Here is a 26,581-nt window from a genome sequence, read left to right as displayed (position 1 = left end):
CATGTTCATGCCATGTCACAGCCTAGCATGTACATGACATGTCACTACCTAGCATGTACATGACGTGTCACTTCCTGGCATGTTCATGACATGTCACAGCCTAGCATGTACATGTAACTACCTAGCATGTTCATGAAATGTCACTGACTAGAATGTACATGTCACTACCTAGCATGTCAATGACATGTCACGTCCTGGCATGTGCATGATATGTCACAGCCTAGCATGTACATGATATGTCACTACCTAGCATGTTCATGAAATGTCACTGACTAGAATAGAATGTACATGACATGTCACTGCCTAGCATGTTCATGAAATGTCATTGACTAGAATGTACATGTCACTACCTAGCATGTCAATGACATGTCACGTCCTGGCATGTGCATGATATGTCACTACCTATCATGTCCATGACGTCACTGCCTATCATGTTCATGACGTCACTGCCTAGCATGTTAATGACATATGCCTAGCTTATAGATTCAGTAGACTGCCAGGGAAGTTGTTGGGTAACTAAGGGATTATTGTGTGCTACAGAATCATCACAATGTTCTGAATCGATACACACAAGGTCTCTTCAAACAAGGTTTATATATGGTACAGTAAATTACCAGTTTATGTCTGTGGAAATGACTGATAGTGAAGCTTGGTATTGGCGTTATCTTTTGTAACTTGTCATTGATGTATTGACATGGTCAACTGCAATGCATCAATGACAGATCTCTTGATGGTGAGCCTTGTAGTTTCCTCTACAACACTCACATGTCCATGAGAGTCACACTTGGCAAATGTGTCCCTTCGGCTGTGTGGGAAGTGCATGTCGCACACTCTGACAGACTGTGCCATTTTCCCTGTTTGACAGCCAGTTCAACTGCTACTTTATAACAGGTAACACAAAGGGTTCCTGGAGCATGCAGTTATCACACATATTTCTGTCATCAGTCATCAGGTGCTACATTGAGGACTTACTGTGTGATATGGTGGAAATGGTCCAGACTCACTGTCCCTGTCTGTGGGACATTCAACAGACATTTCATCAAGTCCATTTTGTCTTTGACAACCTCACTGAGATAAGCTTTCCACTCATCCTTCATTTTGAGGCCATTACTGAATCTATCATGCACAGATTGCCCTCATCACCGATCAAACAATCTGGTTGCACTGCAGGTTTAAATATATTTTGTAAGGATAAACTTACTTTAATAAGTTTCTGTCTAAATACATTGTGCAAACATACATGTCAACTTACACAAATTAAAGCATCTCACTTCACTATGAAGGTCAATAATAAGTATCATTAAAAATAGACAGTAATAAAAAATTATTAAATAAGATTTACATAATTCTTCCTTTGTGTTTTGCCTTGATCAACACTATGAAAGAGGGTAGATGGAACATACTTCTCTCTTCCTTTTGGTGTATCACTTTTCACCTGTATTGCCTAAACCTACAAAGAAAGACCTACACAACTGTACAACGAACATGTCTCAGCAAAAGCCAGCTGCCACATTTTATTGACTTTCACCTCAATATAGCAACACATTGAAAAGTATCTGTATGACCTTGACCCTAACCTAAGAGCACCTATTGTCAAATTACCCCCATGATCCAAATAACTTCAATTCCAATCGTGTCCCCAAAATACATTTAATAAAACATCTTATCTATAGTTTGACTGAATGTACTCCATAACATACCGGTCACAAGATAAATTAACAGGGTCTTCATGGTATATAATGATAAATTCAGTGTCATCATGGTTTATAATGATAAATTCACAGGTCATCATAGTTTATAATGATAAATTCACAGGGTCATCATGGTTTATAATGAAAAATTCACAGTGTCATCATGGTGAAAGATTCACAGGGTCATCATAGTTTATAATGAAAAATTCACAGGGTCATCATAGTTTAAAATGTTGAATTCACAGGGTCATCATGGTTTATAATGATAAATTCACAGGGTCATCATAGTTTATAATGATAAATTCACAGGGTCATCATAGTTTATAATGAAAAATTCACAGGGTCATCATAGTTTAAAATGTTGAATTCACAGGGTCATCATGGTTTATAATGATAAATTCACAGGGTCATCATAGTTTATAATGATAAATTCACAGTCATCATAGTTTATAATGATAAATTCATAGGGTCATAGTTTATAATGATAAATTCAAAGGGTCATCATGGTTTATAATGATAAATTCACAGGGTCATCATGGTTTATAATGATAAATTCACAGGTCATCATAGTTTATAATGATAAATTCACAGGGTCATCATGGTTTATAATGAAAAATTCACAGTGTCATCATGGTGAAAGATTCACAGGGTCATCATAGTTTATAATGAAAAATTCACAGGGTCATCATAGTTTAAAATGTTGAATTCACAGGGTCATCATGGTTTATAATGATAAATTCACAGGGTCATCATAGTTTATAATGATAAATTTACAGGGTCATCATAGTTTATAATGAAAAATTCACAGGGTCATCATAGTTTAAAATGTTGAATTCACAGGGTCATCATGGTTTATAATGATAAATTCACAGGGTCATCATAGTTTATAATGATAAATTCACAGTCATCATAGTTTATAATGATAAATTCACAGGGTCATCATAGTTTATAATGATAAATTCACAGGGTCATCATAGTTTATAATGATAAATTCACAGTCATCATAGTTTATAATGATAAATTCACAGGGTCATCATGGTTTATAATGATAAATTCACAGGGTCATCATGGTTTATAATGATAAATTCACAGGGTCATAGTTTATAATGATAAATTCACAGGGTCATCATAGTTTATAAAAAAATCACAGGGTCATCATAGTTTATAATGATTAATTCACAGGGTCATCAAAGTTTATATTAATAAATTCACAGGGTCATCGTAGTTTATAATGAAATATTCACAGGGTCATCATGGTGATAAATTCACAGGGTCATCATGGTTTATAATGATAAATTCACAGGGTCATCATAGTTTATAATGATAAATTCACAGGGTCATCATGGTCTATAATGATAAATTCATCACATTTACATGTGTAACTGGACAGTTCACCAGGCCAATTTGTCAGTGCATGGTCAATAATACAAAAAAGCAGGAGCATTTTTACACTGGATTATTCCTAGTTACAGCAGTTACTGTCTAATAACTGAAGAATTACTGTCTACAAAACATTCCCTGGCCTCACTGAACCAGACAATTATATGTATGAATATCTCATCACCAGCCACCTTCCAGATGAAGATTGGGTGATTTATAGTGCACCAGTCAAGAGTGTGTCACGCCACAAATAAATCAATATCTGCTATGTGCTTTCCAATTCTAGGTTACAAGGTACCTGGCCAGATTTGGAATACTGTACACATGAAGTCTCACATTTCATGAAATAATTTCTAGGTTTGATATATTCCGATGTTAAACCAACTGTTCCGGGCAGGTTGATGGAATACCTGTCTACATGTCGTGAAAATCAATTAAGAATGTCAAGTTCAAGCAAGAAAACCACATGCATTATTCAGGTGTTTATCAAGCTAGGTCTGGATGTACCAGCTACACCTATATTACATCACTACCTGTCTGTCAATCACAGCATACAGCATGATATGGATGGTATTAACCTACATTTAGTTATCATACAGAGCTAAATAGATCCGTGTAACCCTGCATGTACAGCCTCCTAGGCATATTTACACCTAGCATGACTCAATAGTCGACAGTTGTCAGTTTCACAATGTCCTATAACATCCCTGAAATATACTCCACAGTTGTCGATATCAACCTGGTGTTGACGCACGTTGATTTCACCCAGTAATATATCACATAGCTCGCTTACCTGGATCCTGTAGAGGTGATCCAAACCAAGCGTGTATCCTCACCACAAATACCTTTCTGGGATCAATGCAACATTCCAGGTAATTGATTGCAATGTACGATGTGTCGTCTTTGATGATATTAATGAGGTAAAGCTACCTGTACAGGTAAAAAAGTCAACACTTGCCAGAAACTACAGGCTTGTGGTGGGGAAAATGGCCTCCAGTTTGTTTACCCACATGACCATAACAAGACACATACCTCGGTACGCTGACACTGTCATTCAAAAGGTCAGCTACGCTGGCTTCACTCCACCGCGGCAGCGGCAGCAGTAGTGCGTAATTAAAGCTACATTCCACCCACTGTAATTATGTCATGCTGTTGCAGTCACTGACCATGCTGATTTATATTGTTTTTACTGTTATTAGACCTTAGATGTGTTGGCCATAAAATATACTATCATATAAATTGACCTTGTAAATAATGTTACATGGAGTCAGGATACCTTTATTCATGGAATCAGATTATAGCCATTTAAGTTTTACTTATCAGTTTCATGATACAAATATAAAGAGATGATGGAAATTGATGCATTTGATTTATTCATAAATTTGAACAAATTTTAAGTTTTGTAAATCTATTCTGGTAATACAACTCAATGATGATACAAACTTTCACGGAGAAGAAACTATTAAATTATCCAAACCTTCTGTATCTACACATCTTATAACTGACAATTTTAAGAACATGCTATAAATGTACTGCTATAATCAAACCTGAAAATTTTGTTTTCTACTTTTCTATGTTTGATTCAACTCTTTTTTTCTGTGAGTAGCAGTATAACTTTAAGGGTCTAGCCTAAGCAAGCTAAACACTGTAGCGGCCCAGGGTAGACAAGGCCGGGCCTAAGCTCATAGCACACTTTCAAGATAAAAGGATGGAGAGAGTTTTCACGCTGTACAAATATGGCTCAAACTTTTTGATAGAAAATAGTCCTGTTTGATCCAAGTCATGATTCCAGCCTTGGGAGTCACAAATCAGAAATAAATCTGGTTTGGGCAAAGTGCAAGTATGAGCGAGCTGGACCACTTCGAGGGGTTATTTACAAAATCTGGAAAATAAGCAGCGCCCTGATCGTGTAAATCTGCACTACCACCTGGTCTTTCCTCGTAATTTACACTGTGGAGTAGTGTCTACAATTCCACGTTACTTGGCTGGGTTGGAGGAGTGTTTCGACATTTCCAAGACAACCTACATGTTGGTGCGACTCTTGACTCAATTTGAGGAGCAAATAAACAAAGTCAATTCAATTGATCACAAACAATTTAATCTGCACATGGTATGAAAGTTTCTGAGGTAAAAGTGATTTCTGCATCATGACTCATACACATTGTTTCTAATGCAAATATATTTGACACTTACATCCAAAAATACATTGAATGTATGAATCTAAATCAGTTATTTCTATCATATATATATATATATATAGTACCAAAAGATGTTGAGGATCACCCGATTCTTTCATATTATAATAGTTATTCTGTCATGGCACGACAGATTAACGATAGTAATATGGAAGAATAATGGTGATCCTTAACTTGTTTAGAGTAGTATATTTGGACTCTTTACTCTAATTACAGTATTTCAACTTTTTTGGCCTATAACCAGGCAGAACTTCTTTAAATGAACTCTTTAAGACACTCAAATCATGTCCATGAAAAAGGTAAAGGCTCTGCTACTCTTATTCTCAAATGAATTTCCAAATATTTTTGAAAGACATAAATAATTACCTGATCCACCACCATCATGACTGATACAAGTTTCTTCTTATATGTAAAGGAGTAGGATGACTTCCCACACACCCAGCTGGCCACAGATAGTCGAGCACTCGCTGTATTCAAAGAACGAAACAAAATCCAAAATCTTCAAGAACACACAATTCAGACATCCATATAACCAACACAGGACCAAGAACAATGCTTCCTTCTGATCAGATTCAGAAATGTGTCTGGCCTCACTGCTTGAAAGGTATAATGAGAACCTGTCTTCAAGAACACATTATGCCAGTGGAACACTTTTCACCATTCCATCAAGTGGCCACTTGATCTGAGCTGGTGACAGAGTTGGACAGTTCTTCCTGACTACCTCCAGTAGATCCAAGTGTCTGCTGCAGCTTTGGTATGGCCTTCCAGATGATAATACACAATGTATCACTGACAAGGATGTCCTGGATGTGTCGGCACCGAAGATAAGGGTCTCCTCAGATAATGGAGCTTGTCTCCAATACAGGACATAGATGTCTCCAATTACACAAACTCTTCTTAGATCATCCAGTGAAGTAATTCCACTACTGACAAGAAAAAATCCACTTTTCAAAGTAAGGTTTTGTTTTCCAGTCAATTTCAATAACTTGTATGCTTGAAATGCTTTAAATGTAACAAATCCATCTCAAACACATTATGGGCTAAAAAATAATAAACTAATTCATATGCTTCATAAAGTTATCACAAAACACAGTTTCACTCACAGGGGTACAAGTCCACTGAGGTCCACAATTCAGGTTTCTGTCTTAAATCAGGAAATGATGTTTAAATTCACAGATGTCAAATCCTCCAACTGAAGTGAAAATGTTTTTTGCTGACAATATTCCACAGCACTAGTTATCTCCTGAGAAAGACTCCCAAATGTGTAGTGTTGTGCTGGAATGGGAACACCTCCAACTGTGTTACAGGTTACCCGTGATGGATGGGCGTACACAACAGTCACTCTCCTGTCTCCACATCCTGTAAGACAATGTTCACTCAGTCTCTACCTCCAGGGGTTAACACATTATTCTCCACGGTTGAATTCCGAGGCTATTTTGCATGGCACAGATTAAATTTACAGCTGGGTTGAACAAACCCCTTTCAGGGGAAAATCAGTCATGCGGAGAGCCACCCTGATGAAGCATTTGTCCATCCTTGACCTTGATGACCCCAAAGGATGGACACCTTGACAGTGTGGTCACCTTATTAACCTTAATACTGTTCTTTATATATTCAGGGTCATGGGTCAATGATGAATTTTGTGCAGGAATAACAGATCATGACTCACTGTCATTAAATCTTTTCATAATGTCCCCAGTTTGGAGATGAAGAAATGACTTCATTATGACAGTCTGTGACAGACCAATATTTACATTTCATCGAAACATGTATTCATCCACTGTGACAAGTGGCAATGGCTGTAACTAAGTAATCTTTGTGTCACACAGTAAAGCAAGGATGCAATCATTTGAAATAGAAAGACTACTTAATAACAAATATTACAGACAAATTACATTTTAACATGAAACAAAAACGTCAGTGTCCATGCATCAATGATCTTTTCCCCTCCACATTCACACCTTCTACACAGGTAAATTCACAATCAAATAAGTAAACATTTCAGCACAATGTAGCAGTTACTTTCTTCTTACCATACACTGAAACATGTTCCAAGATTCAAATTTGATCTGCCAATAGTCAAATCTTAAGCTAAATAAACAGTGGCCGGTTACTTCAAGGATGAGTAGGTTCATATGACCCCACAGGTTAGATTATCCCCTATTCTGTCTCTTTCCATATGACCCTGAGATTTAGGGGACTTAACCTAACAGGTTCCCTGGAGACATAGTTAATGGTTTCATGTATTTAATGAGAGGTTCCTGTGTGTCACAAAGAGGCTGGACATTGTGGACACCGCCCTTCCCAGGTTCAGTCTGCCCAGCCCTAGGCTCATAGAAGAACATGGCTGGCTATAAAGACAAAAAGAAACCCAGCTATTGTAGTGTCATGACCCCAGCAGTTCATGGACATTTCCTCTACAATGGTGCCATGTACAGTTTAAAGGTGTACACACAGATTTTGCCACGAATGCATAAGCATGCCCTTGCTTATGTTTTATCTTATTAATAATGACTACCACATGGCCACATGACACCTTGTCTGTTTTCTGTCTGAGACCTACACAGGCATTATAGTAAATTCAGTATTGCTGCCATGTTGAATAACTTCTATTGGGGATTTTCGGAATGGAAAAGATATTTCAGACAGTCTTCAGACACATCTTGACAATATTGTAAGATGTACTATCTCCAACATTCTGGTGTAGCTACGGATAGATATATAATCACATTCATGATGTGTGAGATTCTTGCACAGATGTAATAAAGTGTGCAATCTGATTATTGGTGTAACAGAGTTTAGGATTTGATTTGATTTCAAACACAGAGTTCTCTGGACAATCACAGAGAATGAACATAATTATCTTATTGCAAATATAACTTATTTCATTTGGGAGATGAGAGAAACAGTTCTTGACAATATATAAGACTATTACATATACAATTTCATCAAAGCGTGTTGGATAATAGAAACAATTGGCAATATGTTCTCCTATCTTTATGTATTTTACATAAAAAGGTAATTTTCTGTGTCTGTAAAATTGTTTTAGCTTTATCTTAATTTTCTTTGAAATTCATAACAATTGCTTATTTTTTTTTTATGGCATATGTACACTCTGAAGACCCTATGTGAACTATCTGAGGCTTACAAGCAGACAGATCTAAGAGCATGCCTCATTACGAATAAATAAATCTTTGACGACCAAGTGGGAAATATGTCTCCCACTTGTTTTCCCCCATGGTGTCTCCAGGTCCCCCTAAAGTGATGCGACCCCCCTGCCACTGGACAGTGTAGTGGCCACTTGACCACTTGAGTGTTTGGCCAGACGCTGGGAAAGCGACACTAAACCTCCCATCAACACAGTAATGGCCAATTCCGTGGCCACAACCACCTTGTATTCAGCATGTACTGTCCTCACACCACAGCTCTTGTGACAGGGTACTGTAAATAATATACCTCCAAATCTAGCCACATAGAGACCAATTTCATAGATATACCCCCATTCAGGTTTTTCTGACTGATACAATCACATCGGTCACTTGAGAAGGCAGATATGAGACAACCAAGTCTCTGGACTGGCGACCTGGTTCAAGCTGCCTCAAAGCAATGAAGCAAACACAGGATCAAGACACATAGCAATGCATGCTTATGGTCTAACTTTATCATTATATGAAAAGAAATATCTCTTAAACAATATCAGATTTTACTTTGCAAAAGTATTTGTTTCAGATAATTAATGTCACCAGTTTCTTCCATCATTGGTGTTCCTAATACACAGCATAGTAATCTGAAAATATCGTGTGATTCTTCACTTTTTTGGGAGTAGTATATCAATGCAATGCAACCTTAATGTTGCGACCCCCTGACACTGGACAGGGGGGTCGCAACATTAAGGACACCTATGTACATTATGGATACCTAACATGGCCTTAAATCAAACTAGAAAAAGTCAGAACCAAATTAATAACCAATCTAAAATTTCAGTTAAAAATATAATAAAGTATTTCCATTGCTTTAAAGATGTTTATCTCATGTAATCGCTCCATCATGAAAGTATACTACAACAATCCCCCATTGTTTACTTTATACAGTTAAACAACACCTGAATACCTGAAACCTCATCAAGCGATACATCTACTGCTTGGGGCAAGACATCATGGGTAATTTGCTCTGGCAGTTTACTATTGTGTGTCCACCAAGCAGTAAAACAAACAATAACAATTAATCACTGTACATGGTATTGTCTGTGACATCAACGCTTAGATAGTCATGTTTAGATCTTCGTCTGGTCAAAAAGGAGGTTTGATACTCAGGTTTATAACACCAACAACATAAATACCTATGAAATGGTCATCATAAGAAATACCCATTACCCAAGCTCAACCTTATTCCACTGACATTTTTGTCCCTTTATTTCACGTGGAACATTATTATCTTATCATCATCATGTTTCAATGGTCACGGTAATATATGAACTAAGATTTCCCTGTCATTTGGATGAGCACAACTATATAAGCTTTGTGGATGCTTGATATCCCTTTAACCAACTTTTCTTTCTATTTAGAAAGGATTTGACCAGGTCTTGCTGATTATCCTAACAAATGTAACTAACATGACGTGTGTGTGCTGGCAGAAGGCTTCCCGGATACAACTTATCACACACATATACTTTGTGTGGGGGACACACCTCCATCAGCAATGACGTGAAGTATTTGCATCCAACACCCACACACAACAGGTGTCTGTTAGGAACATTCAGTTGTTTCATGAATCAGAAGATCCACATTCCACTCTTTTAATATTCCTGCAGCACAAATCACCCAGTTTATTTGAAGTGACCAATATAATACATCGCACATGCCACATCAAAAGTTTACCATGTTTGTGAAAAACAGATTAAAATTGCAGTAGAAAATTACATCCTGTAGACTTCCAGTATAGTGCCTAGAGGCAACACCGATAATGACTGGTTCCAGTCTTTTCAGAAACAAGAAAAAAACCCACAACTGATCAGCTTCATTCCTGTGCAACAACACTTGTAATATTTATCATTTGTTTGTAAGAATTCAAACCATGCCATATATATACCTGTTATCTTCAGGAAGTGATATCATACAGTGATGGCCCACTCATGTTTGTTTTGTCAGACTTCCGAAGAAACATAAGATTTGTAATAACACCAATCTGGATCACTGTTCACGTCATTGTAACAATGCTTAGTCATGAGAGAGTTAAAGTTGTTTTACCCCACAGTCAGCATTATTTCAGTACTACACTTATCAGTCATCTGGGAATAACTGAATCTTGGCCAGGCAATCTAGTGGTTGACTGAATGAGCACCACATTCAGGTCAAGATAACACACAATAAGCCAGGTCTATTAGTAATGGGCTATTACACAAAGTATAATAATTACAGAAGTCAAAAACTAATCAGTAACATTCAAATTATGAGAGAAGGCCCTCTTCTATGCTTCCTATAGTCTAGGCTGGCATCAGCATGCAGGAACACAAAAACAATGTAATGTTGAGGAGACCACAGACTTAGCCCAGGCTAGACTGACAGTGACATGTTTTTTCCTGAAATGAGCATGGAGGGTTGTCATGATCTAGACACTGACATCCTCTGGGGAAAAATAAGCAATGATTTACAGCACATGGACCACACATGTTTTCTTGCAGTGAATCTGACTTTATGAAGCAATTGCGCTGATCTGGCTTTTTCATCAAGAGCAAATTATGCATCTCATCATATCTTAGTGGTAGTTAGGAACAAGCACAGGGCTTCAATATCATCAAATCGAGTCTTGGACTGCATTTAATTTCAATCAAGATGATAACTTTGTAAAACATCTGTGGGTTTATTTCAAACATGATACAATTCCATGAGCACACTTATTCCATTAATAGACAAGGCAGGGATATGAGTACTGATAGAGCTGATAATCAGTTACAGATATGGGTACCCGTATTTCCAGCTGACAATCAATAGGCTACCAACATATGAGTGTGTATGTACAACAAGCATGAATATTGCCAGGCTTGCACATGAGGCAAATGGGTACCAGGTAGGGTGGTCACAGCAGGCAAGAAACCAGAGGCAGGCTTGTGTGCTGGCTACTACGTTGTGAAATCTGGATACATAGTTCAAGGTAATGACAGTGAATCTGGATACATAGCTCCAGGTAATGACAGTAAACCAGAGGCGGGCTTGTGTGCTGGCTACTGGGTTGTGAAATCTGGATACATAGCTCCAGGTAAAGACAGTAAACCAGAGGCGGGCTTGTGTGCTGGCTACTGGGTTGTGAAATCTGGATGCATAGTTCCAGATAATGACAGTGAATCTGGATACATAGTTCCAGGTAATGACAGTAAACCAGAGTAGGGCTTGTGTGCTGGCTACTGGGTTGTGAAATCTGGATACATAGTTCCAGGTAATGACAGTGAATCTGGATACATAGTTCCAGGTAATGACAGTAAACCAGAGGCAGGCTTGTGTGCTGGCTACTGGGTTGTGAAATCTGGATACATAGTTCCAGGTAAAGACAGTAAACCAGAGGCGGGCTTGTGTGCTGGCTACTGGGTTGTGAAATCTGGATGCATAGCTCCAGGTAAAGACAGTAAACCAGAGGTGGGCTTGTGTGCTGGCTACTGGGTTGTGAAATCTGGATACATAGCTCCAGGTAATGACAGTAAACCAGAGGCGGGCTTGTGTGCTGGCTACTGGGTTGTGAAACCTGGATACATAGTTCCAGGTAATGACAGTAAACCAGAGGCGGGCTTGTGTGCTGGCTACTCTGTTGTGAAATCTGGATACATACCGTATATGACCGCGGATAAGCCGACCCCGTAGATAAGCCGAGGTGTTAATTTGACCATTGAAATACGAAAGAAAATGATATGACCCGCAGATAAGCTGAATCAGGAATTGAAAGACAAAAAACACTGCGAAGTCGGACTGAAAGACATGTGCCGGTACTCGCAGATATTAAAAAATATAAGATGAAAAACGTTGTAATTATATTGAAAAAGTCATTATTATTTCTAATAAAGATTTAACAAACCAGTCATCCACTTTCATAATGTGGGAAGCTGTTTCTCGTGGGTTTTTTAAATCTCATAATGATCGTTATATGTTGCCATCAACAACCAAGCGCCATTTTGTGAGTCGGTGTATATAGAATTATGAACCCGTGAGAAAATATATCAGCTGGAGCGAAGACTCGCAGTTTGAATTCAGCATCGTAAGCATGGCGTTTTCGTTTAAAACTCATAATGAAAACGTCAGTCAGTAAAAATATACCAACTTGTATAACCCCCTTTACACCACTATTGTATGTTAATCCAATTGAATTAAATAAACTATCATACTATGAACACATTGAATGACCATCACTTACTCACAGGCTTTTCCAGTTTATTAAACTAATCTCTCGAAAACAAAGGACAACCTGACAATACCAATCGGCCCGTTATTATCAATGCTCATTTCCTTGTGTACCGTGTTGCTTTAAACAACAGGAAGCAATCACAGTGGTCACCGTTTGTGACGTCACAGGAAACAGCTGATCACATGTTTTTGCAAATGGCGAACGGAATAACTCGCCGATACAGTTGTTTATTTGCCTCTTTCAATAAAGGTAGACACTTGTTCACTATCAATTTATGAACTTTGCAAAACGTACGTAAAAGCTATTGGCGATTTTATCTGGGGATTATATATTATAGCTGTGAATTACATATATTGTTACATGTAAAGATTGTGGAGTTTACGAAGAACGATAAACTTTGAACATTCAATTGAAAACTTATTATCGGAAGTAGTAACATGCATAAAAAAAATTTAATGACAACATTGGTGTATAATAATAACTTTATTGATAATTTATAACAATAATGGCTCTAGTCGTGGCAACTTCCAAACTTTCGGGAAGTTGTAATCTATCGGACCGTCATTCAGGCGATGTTTCTGACAGATCACGATCTGAAAAATACTATCATGAAAGTGTATCCCGTGGATAAGCCGACCCCTTTCTACAGAATCTTTTTACTGGTCCTCAAAATTCGGCTTATACGCGGTCATATACGGTAGCTCCAGGTAATGACAGTAAACCAGAGGCGGGCTTGTGTGCTGGCTACTGGGTTGTGAAACCTGGATACATAGTTCCATGGGTAGTGTAGTAAATCTGAATGTTTAGATACTGTAGTAAAGCTGAATGCAGGGATAGTGTAGTAAAGGTAAATGCAGGGATAGTGTAGTAAATCTGAATGTTTAGATACTCTAGTAAAGCTGAATGCATGGCTAGTGTAGTAAAGCTGAATGCAAGGATACTGTAGTAAATCTGAATGTTTAGATACTGTAGTAAAGCTAAATGCATGGCTAGTGTAGTAAAGCTAAATGCATGGCTAGTGTAGTAAAAGCTGAATGCAGGTATGGTGTAGTAAAGCTGGATGCAGGGATAGTGTAGTAAAGCTGAATGCAGGGATAGTGTAGTAAAGCTGAATACATGGATACTGTAGTAAAGCTGAATACATGGATACTGTAGTAAAGCTGAATGCAGGGATAGTGTAGTAAAGCCGAATGCAGGGATACTGTAGTAAAGCTGGATGCAGGGATAGTGTAGTAAAGCTGAATGCAGGGATAGTGTAGTAAAGCTGAATGCAGGGATACTGTAGTAAAGCTGAATGCAGGGATAGTGTAGTAAAGCTGGATGCAGGGATAGTGTAGTAAAGCTGAATGCAGGGATAGTGTAGTAAAGCTGGATGCAGGGATACTGTAGTAAAGCTGAATACATGGATACTGTAGTAAAGCTGAATGCAGGGATAGTGTAGTAAAGCTGAATGCAGGGATAGTGTAGTAAAGCTGAATGCAGGGATACTGTAGTAAAGCTGGATGCAGGGATAGTGTAGTAAAGCTGAATGCAGGGATACTGTAGTGAAGCTGAATGTTTAGATACTCTAGTAAAGCTGAATACATGGATACTGTAGTAAAGCTGGATGCAGGGATACTGTAGTAAAGCTGAATACATGGATACTGTAGTAAAGTTGAATACATGGCTAGTGTGGGAAAGCTGTTTGCAGGGATAGTGTATTAAAGCTGGATGCAGGGATAGTGTAGTAAAGCTGGATGCAGGGATAGTGTAGTAAAGCTGAATGTTTAGATACTGTAGTAAAGCTGAATGCAGGGATAGTGTAGTAAAGTTGAATACATGGCTAGTGTGGGAAAGCTGTTTGCAGGGATAGTGTATTAAAGCTGGATGCAGGGATAGTGTAGTAAAGCTGGATGCAGGGATAGTGTAGTAAAGCTGAATGTTTAGATACTGTAGTAAAGCTGAATGCAGGGATAGTGTAGTAAAGATGAATCACTGGTAGTGTTATGTAAAGCTACATGCACGGGTCCAGGGTAGAAAGTGTAGTTTCTCCTACAATGTCTTACATTTACAAAGTACCTTGAAAAGTGATTTAAATTTTAGAGAATTCTTTTCTTTGAAACTGTACAGAAATGTGAAATGTTTGTTGTTATAGTATCAAGCAAGCTATGTTTGTTTACAAGGTTCCAATTTTTTTTATCTGTGAACAATTCTTCTGCTCAGACTATTCCAGCTGGCTTGATAATAGGCAAGAGACAGAATTCTAGCAAGTCAGGAGTTTACTCTCATGTGCACCCATGTAGTATAACTATGCTAAATATAGCAAAATGTGTGGAACATGAGCCGAACTACCTTGTACTGGGAATGAGAAGACTTTGCACGAGAGGCATTTTTATATTTTTCTAACTTACTTTCTATAATAGCATAATGCATATCTGATAAAGAACAAGCATATGACCCTATTATTGAACCCTGTTACAGCATAAAATACATGGTAAAGCCATGGCACAGTGAACTGTCAAAACAAACCCTGCGTATGTTCAACAACCCATGATGTCTTGGGTTACCACCCGCACCAAGATGAAGGTCTACCACACATTTATTATGAATAGTTCACTATCTACCACAGACTTATCCAAACAAACATGACAGAAATACTTCTTAATGAATCTGACATGAGACACTAACCACAAATCACAAGATGTGGAAGTGGGGGCTCAGGAAATGCTTCTCCATTTTCCTACAGCTGCTATGGCAACCACCAAACTCTCCTCTTCCCGCTTTCTTTAAACAAAGTTTCTTAAACTTACCTTCTCTTCCGTTTGAACAGCTTGACACTGCCCTTTTCTGTTGCTAACACAAAAGCACATGTTCCATCAAGTTTCTTTTTCAAACCCTTCACACAAAAAACCTGGTCAAGTTTGCAAAACTCTACGCCTGGGCATAAGCAGACTCTGCCTTCGAAACGTTGTCCCCCTTCTCTGGAGACTGACAGACCAGAGGAAGCATGTACCTACCTAATCTTATCGCAGGGAGCTGATTTTCTAATCTCCACAGCTGAGACTAATGCAGTGGTTTTATGCCCATAAATACCAAGAGGGTTAGCCTTTGAACTAGGGCTCATAAATTTTAACCTCAGAGACACTTGGGTATTATAGAGGTACAGCAAAAAGGTGGAATGAAGGGGTAAACATTTTTTCCAGGCCTGTCAAAAATCTGTTATTTATCTATGATTTTCTTTCATCTACTTAGGTGATCTTGTAGCTCTAGTCTTCCATGGCAAGATCAAAACATGGATTGCTTGTATCTGTAAGCGTCCATTCTAGAATTATCTGCTCCTGATTATCTGGTGATGTTTGACAAAGTAATCCCAAGATATATAATGTATTCATACGAAACACGAATTTGTCCCTGATCCTTTGCAATTATATTTGTATTACAGTGGTTGAAAACAAAATACTGGACAAAAAGTTAAGTTTAATTTTGAAAGCCAATGTCTTAGGCTAACAAAACATTGATTTATGGACAACAAAAGGGGGTTCAAAAGGTATACAAGAATGTTACACAAGTCAAGTTCAGTCCAATATAGCTCTAGTCCAGAGCAGAAAGTAATGAGGGAAACTACCATATCCTCTTTATATCATTCTCGGTGAAAAGCATTGTTAAAAAAGCAGCTGCAGTGCTTCCTTGATTGATTTTCAGACAGCTCTTGCTTGTTTGCCCCAAACAAGTCCAGTATTAAATACAATTCATCAAGTCATGGGTATAACTGTGTATTTTGAAGCATTCTTTGATAAAATGACTGTCAGGAGTAAGTGTGTGATTAAAAAATTAAATGTTGCATCAAAACTATTTCAGTTATATAGTCACTCGGGCTTAGGAAATGAACTGAAACAGTTGTAAATTTCAAAATGCTTTTAATCATATTGTTATTCACATTATTTTGATGCTCATTCATATGCAAATGAAATAGAGTAAACCAGTTTCACTTGTTTCTCCAGAATTCAACACAAAAACAGCAGCTGCATGAACCCAAGTTCTTTGAATATAAATTTAGAATGATTCAACAATAATGCCAGCTAAACTACAAAGAGTAGACTCCCCACCTAAACCTTCACAGATATTTATTTCCATTTCTTGATTTGAATGAATACGGTAACATTTCATTGGCTAGCATCCTACACATCTTAAGTGTTGTTAATGATTCAGCTTGCTTCCTTACCTGAAAACCTGCCAAGCAGAGATTGGGAGCAGGAGAAGTAATCATCTACAGATGGAGGCCACTTTATTCTAAATACAACAACAGTTTAATTGATACAACTGCTGCAGTGAAAAAGACTCAAAAGGAATCCCTTGAACTACACACATCATGTGCAGCCTGTCTCTGTCTCAGGTGATCACACCAATTCTTCACAAAAACAGAGCTGAAACTTTTTGACAACCATACTTTAAAGGAATTTCTAGCCCAGCATAAAAACCGAGAGGCGGAAGTAGCTCACCTGGTTTCTACTCAGTATTGCTGCTGAATGAGTTAGGATGCAATCTGTTAGAAAGTAAGATAAAGGGGAAAACACAACCACATGACATACTGCATCAGATTGTCTGTGGAAACAGAGTTTAATAGGTCAAAAGTAGTTTTATCAATATTGTCGGCATGAAAACCAAAGTTAAGATTAGATGGTGACAATTTGAAAAGAGGGATAGGCCATGGGATCATCCATGTCTCGGCTTTATTTGCTAAAAAAATGCAGACACTCCACTGGACACCACCCAAGTCCACACAGCACTTTAACATTTTAAGACTGCAACTACACACCATTGTGTCCCTATGTACCGAACAAATGATGTCACTGATGGAGGATAGAAATCATGGCATACACCATTTTGGCAAACATCAATACTGTAACATGTATTGTAAAAATTGGTTCAGTGATCCAAAATTAATGACTAAGCATATGTGTCCCTCCCTCTAAAGATGCATCAGATGATGAAAGCATGAAGTCATCACATCATAAAAGCATTCAAGATGAGGCTGTGAAAGAAAGATTTGATTCCATACACCATTTTAGATTGGACATCTTGAACAAATGAAGTACATCATTTGTAAAAATAATGCCACAGCAATGCAGCTCACCAGGGTATGTCATCAACAGCCTAAAATGACTGAAACAACACTTAGCAAAAGTTTACATTCAAAGATTTCCTGCATTAATGTTCAGGCACTTCTACATTGCCCTTATTTCTACACAAGTCTATGCCCTGATGTAATAAAACCATATAACTGTTTAAATGGTCATAAATCAACCCATATTTTCTTAAAAACAAATGTTTATTATGGCTAAATGTCAACAGGGCAATTTATAAAACTTTTTTTCATCACTAAGTACTACTAAGATATAATATCAAATAAAATCCTTCTGAAACTCATGATGACTGTCTTTTAAATATGTCACAGATTTAAGGAAAAGCTCATAAACATTGCACTACACTGCCCATAATGAAAACTTTGACATTTGCTGGGAATGTTACTATCATAACCATAAAGCATATATAGCTTAGCCCCCACAAGAGGTTTGTTTATGTTGCTTTGGGAGGTGGCTTATTAATATTCCATAACACATCTGAAGCAATATTCTCAAAATATATCAAGTACGAACTAAACACTGATATTCATACTTTTACTTAGTACAGAAAATGAATTTCAAAAAACTATATTGCACAACTAAATATAATAGGTATCTAGGCTCTTGACAGAAAACACATTTTAACCAAAGAATAACTATGAAATAAAATTCTTTTTCCAAAGTGCAAAGACTAGAGACCCACTTAGAAGAAAAGATGTGTATAACCTTTCAACATAAACATCCTCAAAGACAATAGAAGTCTGCACAGTTGGTGAAGGTAGGATAGCATGCAAGACAATTGCTATGGCAACCAACACAAAAATGTGCAAGAACTGCACAATTGCACTTCACAGGTTGTTGTGTGGGTGAAGCAAGTGTGAGGTGAAAGACACACAGTTTATATCACTGCTGACACTTAGCTGGCATGACATCCTTGTCTTATGATATAATCCAGTTATATTAATGTTTGTACAATTTCTTCTGGAACTTCTGTTTGCCATCACCTGTATCACCATTTAACCTAATTCCACACATTGTATATCTGGCTGTTGCTATTTCATCATGACTACCAACATACCACACTGAATTCAAAACATTTCTTTGATTTAAGATGACTCTCCTAAACATAAATACAATAAGGGCAGTAATATACTTCCTATATACTAATCATAAGAAGTATGAGAAATATTCCAAAGCCAAATAATTAATGATTTATCAATGACCTTGTCCAAAGTTTAGAATCAATTTGAAGATAAAGAAGTACAGGCAGCAAGTCAATACAGCAAACATTTTTCAAAATAAAACCCTGAATTTAAGTTTATAATGGGTTTTTTCTTTGAAAATGACCATCATTCAACACTGTGACCTATACTAATTTTATGTTGTTTAACCTCCTGTATATTTACTGTAAAAAATAAACAAATCTGTCTGTACAATGAAATAATATTAATTGTGAAACCTAAACATTTCTTACGATGCTGATCAGGTTTAGACATGAAGAACAATCCACATGCATAATTCTTTTTAATTTCAATGAAAATACATCAATTCTACAACTACAAAATAATTCAATTGACAAAATATCCCACCATTCTTAGATCAACAATAGCTATGATATATCAAGCCATTCTTAGATCAATATAAGCTATGACAATGTCTGACCTTTGTCCTACATAACAAGCAGATTGCAGGCTAACAATTCCATTAGAGTCACAGCAGCACATTTGACAGACATTTTTAGTTGACTCCTATCCCAGACTACTGCAGCACACACTGGGTTGTCATTTAAACAGGAAACTGCAAATTAAACTACAGCCAAGCACAAATTGTGAGTTTGAACTGTTGACATGAAAGTGGTTGTCACAAATTATTCTCATCCGTCAGTCCTGTTTGCCAGTGACTGCAGTAAAAATATAGGTTCGCTGCAACTTCACCGACATCTGCCATTGCAACAACAAGAAAGTCTGAATTGGCTCTCACTCAAAGTTCAGCTGAAACTCGCAGTCCTCATCAGGGGAACCACTTGTGGAACTAATATCAAAACTATTTGAAAGCCAAATTGATTTACTTTTGTGCAGGCATACATTTCTAGATATTACCTGACACTATATACCAGGGAAATAGATGAATGTTAAGTATGGTCTGGGGCAGGTTGTGTAATTCAACAGGTGTTCCTAACCAACCTTTACATACTTAATGATGTGTTAAGGAACCAGTCAAATGTACACCGATGTCTTGGATGATTAAGATAAAGTTTGTGAGTGTGTGAAAGTGTGCAAGTCTAATGGCATAAAATGGTTTGAACCAATTTACACTACAGGTTTTTGTTTTGTCATGACAAAAGTAATGAGATAGCTGATGAGTTTGTGAGGCCACAAGATGGGACCGTCAGTTGCAAGAAGAAGTATCTGTGTCAATGGCTACAAGACACATTTGTGTCAGTGGCTTTAACAAGTAAGTGTCTGTCACCATCTGAAAGAAAGTGTCTTTGCAAAACTACCTTTATGTATTGGCAGGTCAAATAACTAAGATAAACTATAGGTTAATAGCAATGATCCACACATCTACGAGGTGATGCCACACAATCAGCCAGGCTACACAATCAAGGTACTTGGGTTCAATGACTGAATAGAGGCATGGGTGTCCCAGTCATCAAAGGTGTCACAATTTGCTGTGCTGATTCCAGAATCCCAGGATCATGAGTTCAAATACAAGATTTCCCCTAATTATGATTCTAGGGTAGTCAGCACAATACCTATGCTCGTGGGTTTAATCAAAATGGTAAAAACATCTAAAATTTGCTTCACTTCAGTCTTTCCTCACACATTCAGCTGATAGGTTTATGATGACATAATACAACTTCTGAGAGTGTTTCAGTTAAGTCACATCCCAACTCACTCACTCAGATAATTGTGGAACAATGGTTTAGGGAACAGGTTTTTGGGTTCATGGCAGCAAGAACAGGTTGTTGGTTTGATCAACAACAGGTAGTTCCTTGGTAAATGGTTGTTAGGGCATAAGGGACCAAGGACAGTATACTGTTGACTGTTGATGGGGAGACAACAAGAAATATACAGGTGTTATGAGACTAACACAGACAGAGGTAGAAGCAGGTACTTCATCTGGTACACCACACTCAAACTTATGACAAATCTTATGAGATCATGAATACGTTTTAAACTAGAATAACAATATACATTATTTTTCCATTGAAACTATCAAACAACAAACAAAATAACCACCAAACAACTGTCTTGTTCTGTTGAGTGTGTGCTTCCCACAAGAATGTTTCACGCAATTTTGAACATTTCTTGTCTGAAGGTAAATGTTTTTTCTGCTTCCAAGTATAGACTCTAGGCTGAAAATAACAAACATATGCCAAGCTCCATCTGTTTTCATCAAGCATAGTACAGGCTTCAAGAGGGTTAGTGCTCCAACTTCTTTGGTATCACCACCTTCTGTAGGTGAAATGTATTCTCCGCAGGTTCACTTATAATATGGGGCTCCATTCAACAAAGTGATCTTAGTGCTACAATCCATTGTAGGTCTATGTGAAACAATCAGAGAATATTGCTTTGTGGAATGAGACCCGGTGCTGGAACCTACTTTCCAACATATAGCCAATAGGAATAGCTGGAGTTAATATCTGCTTAAGTCTGGGCACATGTTCTTAATCTGAACACTTTGGCTTTTGTTAGGTTAAAGCATGATATTCCTACACAACAAATTCATTTAATTGTTGCCAACCTCTCAACTGATCAATATTGGAATATAAGATTACAACTTAGGTGTTATTCTTGTATTGGGATGTTTTATCAGACAACATAAAACATCCCCAGCTTCTATTGAGGAATAATTCTATGACGTAACACTTCAACATCATGTAAGGAACTCTGTTGAAAACATCTTGTGCACACTGATAAATGTGATAAATTAAAAAGCATGAATAAACTGACAAAAACTACAGTTTATTTTGGATATTCTCTAAGAGAGCCTGACTGTCTGTTTAAAGCATACACTGAAATGATCATCTTGGGAAAATATTGCCATGGCAACACACATCAACAAACCGACCAGACAGGCTTCTGAGTAGCTCGTGTTCAACAAGTAGATATACTGTGTAATTCTAAAATACAAATACTGTTCATTATTTAGACTGAGATCACCACTGGTAAATACATACATGTGATTTCTTCAACTCAATCATTTAAACTTTGTTGTACTTACTCACAATAGTCTAATCTTATACTTTCTCCATGACCCCAGCAACAGGTTTGTGTATATGTTCTTCTTTCCCTAGCACACATGTCTATGCATGTAATTGGTAACTGATCTGATATTTGTTAATATTTACATAACAATACTTATGAACAGTTGATTGTTACTTTACCTATTCAGCTTCCTAATTAAAAAGAATAAAGTAACATGCTGCTGTTTTTTTGTCAGTTTGCTGATATTGTGTTTCACTTTAAAGATCATAATCATAATAACTTCCCATGATGTTTTTTATCTGAAATATTTTTTAACCTTTCATTCCTTAATTACAAGCATATGTTAAACATCGACCATATTAACTAAATCATCACAGTGGAAAAACTGTCATTTGATTCAGTTCAAAAAGACACTTTGCACTAAATTAAATCTGAAAAACAAATTTTGAATAGAGAATCAATCATAAATGTATATATTGCAGTGATAACCAATGTATACCCACAAACACCAAAACACAAAAACATAAAAGAAACCTACGTGTGAAGAAACAGGTGACTTCCGACTGGACAAAAACGAAACTTTAGGTGACACTCTGCCCCTGGGGGTGGGGGTTCTATCCCTTGGGGGGTAAGTTTCCGAGGTGGGGGATCCTAGATTTCCTTTTCCTCTTGGCGGTTTAGTGTACACAAACTTTAGCATGGCTGCATTGGTAACTACTTGAAGCTGTCTTTTGTCCGTTCCTCTATGTCCAAATTTTCTACATGCATCTTACAGTATTGCGAAAGCATGGGGCAGAGTGCACCCTGTGCATCCCGAAGTGCAGCCACAATCCGCAGCCTGCTAATGCCAAGCCAGGCTGGTGTGTGTGGATGGTGGGAGGAAGAGTTAATACACGTAACTGCTATTATCGGCTATGACACTACACTAGCAGTATTCAGACTCGGTCGGATGAGCTGGGATTCTCTCTCACTCTCTCTCCTGCCAAAATGTTCAAGCAATGATTAGTGGTTTCCTTCAGTCTAAACTGTTGGAGTCTGTCTGGTGCTGGCAATCCAACAGAGCTATTTCTCAATTTCTACTGTTCTTGGAAATTTATGATCTAGGTAGGTTCAGCCATGGAAGATGAACCTCATGTGTGCAGATAATGCAGGAACTTGGTGGAAGTTGTGAAATACTGGAGCAGTAACAACAATTCCGGACACTCTTCCACATGACACACTTTTAAGTATTCAGATCAGCAGGAGTGTTGAAGTAAATCTCCAGATTATTCCGAATTTTTCCTCAAAACGTGAAAATTCTTCCAGGTGAGAACAGACAGGTGGAATCAGTCAGGAATAACTGACACTGGTTGTTAAACTTTTCACCTTACTCGAAGAGTGTACCTCCAAATTAATAGGTAAATTAGACTTTTGCTCTTGAGAGTTTTATTAACAGGGAAAAATGATCCCAATATCAAATAAATATCACTTCCTGATCAATGACCAACCTTAAAACAAAAGTACAACAAACTCAAAGACAAAAGTTCAATCTCTAAAACTGACACAACACCACAGAGCACTTTTCTGTTTGAATAATAATAATCCAAGAGAAAAACAAACATTAAAGCCATTTGCTTCAGAAGGCGTCTTCACAGATGGGTATATTTGAAGTGACCACTTGTACACATCTTTTAGATGGGCAAGACACAGGTAAAATCTGGAAATCAGTCATGTGCTTCCGGAACCCGCAAATGAAGATGTAAGTGAGCTATAGTTAGGTCTGTAAATATCACGGGATTCAGGAATCCAGGAGTTAGATGAAGGAGACAGAATGGCCACCAGATGTATCATGATCTCGCTACATCAATTTCCGTGGTTTCATACAATCCTTGGAGGGTTCCCCTGGTGTGTTATGACCACTTCCAGTACTGTCAAAAAAATCTATAACTTTGCATTCAAAGTAATCCCAGGATTAAATTAGATGGGAACATGTCCAATGTTATGCAAGCTACAACGAACTCTGTATAAGGCCCTTTCTGCCCAAAATGAACACTGAATAAAAGTGCCAGCAATTTAGGATCATCAGTAAATTCAATGGCAGAGAACAGAGCTGGGCATTAAGTCTTGATATCACATTTTCAAAGAAATACTTAGGATTAAGTTTCTGAAAGCTTCATCCATCCAGTCTGTCAATAGCTTGTTATTCATAAGAATGGTTTAATTCCATTATAGCCACATGTGCTCACCAAGTACACTGCCAAAATCCTTGTAAAACCCATCTTAAGAAAACTTCACAGGTCCCAAGCCAAACATGGCATCCAGCACAGGTGGATCTCTCTCAACAAACATGACACAGATTCTCAGGAAAAGGCTCCAAAATACTTTTATCAATCAATGCTTCCAGATCACTTAACGATCAGTTTTCTTGACTGCTATTGTTCGATAAATTAGGTGGCGATCTGTCAAGATGTCTACCAATAAATCCAGTTATTGTATATAGCCACACGTGTTTGGAACATGCCCCTGAAAAGTAGCTTGTATTTAATTTGCTGCTGGATGAAAGAGATCACAAGAAGATATCTTAACACAAGAAGATATCTTAAGATTTATAACAATGTCCTTGTACAACATTGTTAAAGCCAATACTGCAGTAACCTGAGATGAACAATTAGCCTTAATGATTCATATAGGAATTGTCCATTTTCATCTGTCTAGTGGTTGTTATTCATTGTAGTTTTGTTTTTATTAGTAAAGGGGTTAATTCTGCTACAAGGAAATAATCAGCAATAACATTTTACTTCCACAACTAAAGCTGTCACCGTATGAAAACAAAGACAAATACATTAACTGGTTCCAACTCCCTAGAATCTTGAAAGAGCAGTCATGAAAACTGATCAACAGTCAACATTTGGTGATAAAGTTTCACAAGTAGAAAACAACAATATCTGTCCAAAGAACTTCAAGATATGTTTCACATGTTTATGCATCAGATCTTCGATCTTTCTCAGCAGGGATCAAAGACAGACTAGATCTTCCAGAATAATCAACAAAATCCAGAAAGCTCAATTGTCACATACAAGTAGCTCCTATCTTAAATTTCCTTGAATATTGAGCTCCTCTGCACTGCAGATCCCACAAGACAGTCTGACACACCTGTCATCGCCCATCTGCTGCTGCAACCCTCCACACAGCCTGACATACATTCAATTCTGATTCGCAGTCTTGGAATGCAACCATTGTCTGAAGCAGCACCAATATGATGCAAAACTTGTCAGTGGTAAATGTCAAACTGGCAAAGGAATACTGAATGACTTTCAAAGCTTCATCTGTACAACCAGGTCTTGCCAAGTGTTCATACTTATCATTTCACTTTTCCTACTAAATATATTTTTCATATTTTCAATTGGCTTTTTTTCAAAACTAAGGTCATGAAGAGGTCAAATATTTGTACAGCAGAACAATAATAACATTTTATGACTATAGTAATCTTATTTTCTTACTTTCTTTGGGAACAACACAACAAAGTCATCAAACATTTCTGTGTTCCAATAAAACTTCAAAAGTGACAAAGGTTTTATCTGAACATGCACACATAAGATATCTGACATTTTTTCACTTGCAATACACATTGTCATATTTAGCTTATGCCAAAAACAAATGTTTATTATGTACCAATATAAGATGGCTACACGATAAATCACACAGAACAATGAAAAACAAAAAATGGTTTATTTCACAATAAAACATTGTTCTATCATGAAGTAATATCTGGAGATTCGAACATGTACTTGCACCTGGATGACATCGTAAATTGGACGATGTTAATTTTTAGAGGAAAGTGTCTTGTGAGTTGTTCCCCATAGATGTAGCTGCGCAATGAAGATGACTGCCATGTTGGAATGAACGCATTCAAAAGTGACAATTGGTACTAGAAGAACAGGTACAGCTATATCGATGTGAAAATTGTCATAATATCTGAGAAATACCCCCCTCCATAAAATGAATTTGTCAGACATTGCCGAGGTCGGGTTTTATTCAGGGAGCCACCATTACTTAAATAGGGGAAAACAGTTATAAAAGCTCATACATTTTCTTAACATCCTTAACCCTTTCGCCCCGACTGCCCGATTTATCGGGCAGGATAAACCGTGTCCCAGGACCCGGCTGCCCGAAAAATCGGGCAGCATAAGCCGAGGCCCAGAACCCGGCTGCCCGATAAATCGGGCGGCGCGAGCGTGTTTACAAAATCGCTCTTTCTACTTCCTTTCTCGTGTGTAATCTCGTTCTAAATATGGAAACGAGATCTACACGTATTGACACGTCATTCGATGGAATTTCCCCGTCTTTTTGGCGCGAAAATCGCGGGTATGTCACCTGTTTTCGCGACAGGTATTTTTCTCGCTTGAATCGTAAATCAAGCGTAATGGCGGCCAACTACGATTCGGATAGCGATCAGATGATTAACAACGACTATATCGGGAATAATAATGTGTTTGAATTGAATAATTTACGCGAAGGGGAGAGGGAATTTCGCGAATATTTTCGTGAAGATTTTGACGGTTTCGACGAGGTGTCCCCCCCCCCGCCAACTTTCGAGAATGGGAGTGGCAGAGGGACACACGACAGTGGAGACA

At 37.6% G+C, this 26,581-nt stretch overlaps 1 protein-coding gene across 12 annotated transcripts in view; it reads right to left on the bottom strand.

The window, feature by feature from the left end:
* The window catches only part of LOC124132148 (tensin-3-like), a 304,124-nt gene that overhangs the window by 123,567 nt on the left and 153,976 nt on the right, over nucleotides 1-26,581 (bottom strand). Inside the window, exon 1 of one of the 12 annotated variants that reach the window (XM_046495857.2) lies at nucleotides 22,507-22,832. The exons of 8 other annotated variants lie outside the window; for them this stretch is intronic. In XM_046495857.2, the coding sequence (XP_046351813.1) occupies nucleotides 22,507-22,668 (162 nt within the window). In that variant the 5' untranslated portion in view covers nucleotides 22,669-22,832. Of the gene's footprint in view, nucleotides 1-3,864; nucleotides 4,086-5,632; nucleotides 5,836-15,444; nucleotides 15,559-22,506; nucleotides 22,833-26,581 lie in introns of those variants that run through there. 3 more of the 12 variants (XM_046495866.2, XM_046495867.2, XM_046495868.2) reach the window with 3 other exon arrangements.

This window comes from Haliotis rufescens, unplaced genomic scaffold (assembly GCF_023055435.1).
Source record: "Haliotis rufescens isolate VD_foot unplaced genomic scaffold, xgHalRufe1.0.p SCAF_4, whole genome shotgun sequence".
Lineage (NCBI taxonomy): Eukaryota > Metazoa > Mollusca > Gastropoda > Lepetellida > Haliotidae > Haliotis > Haliotis rufescens.
This window is presented reverse-complemented; position numbering and strand designations above follow the sequence as displayed.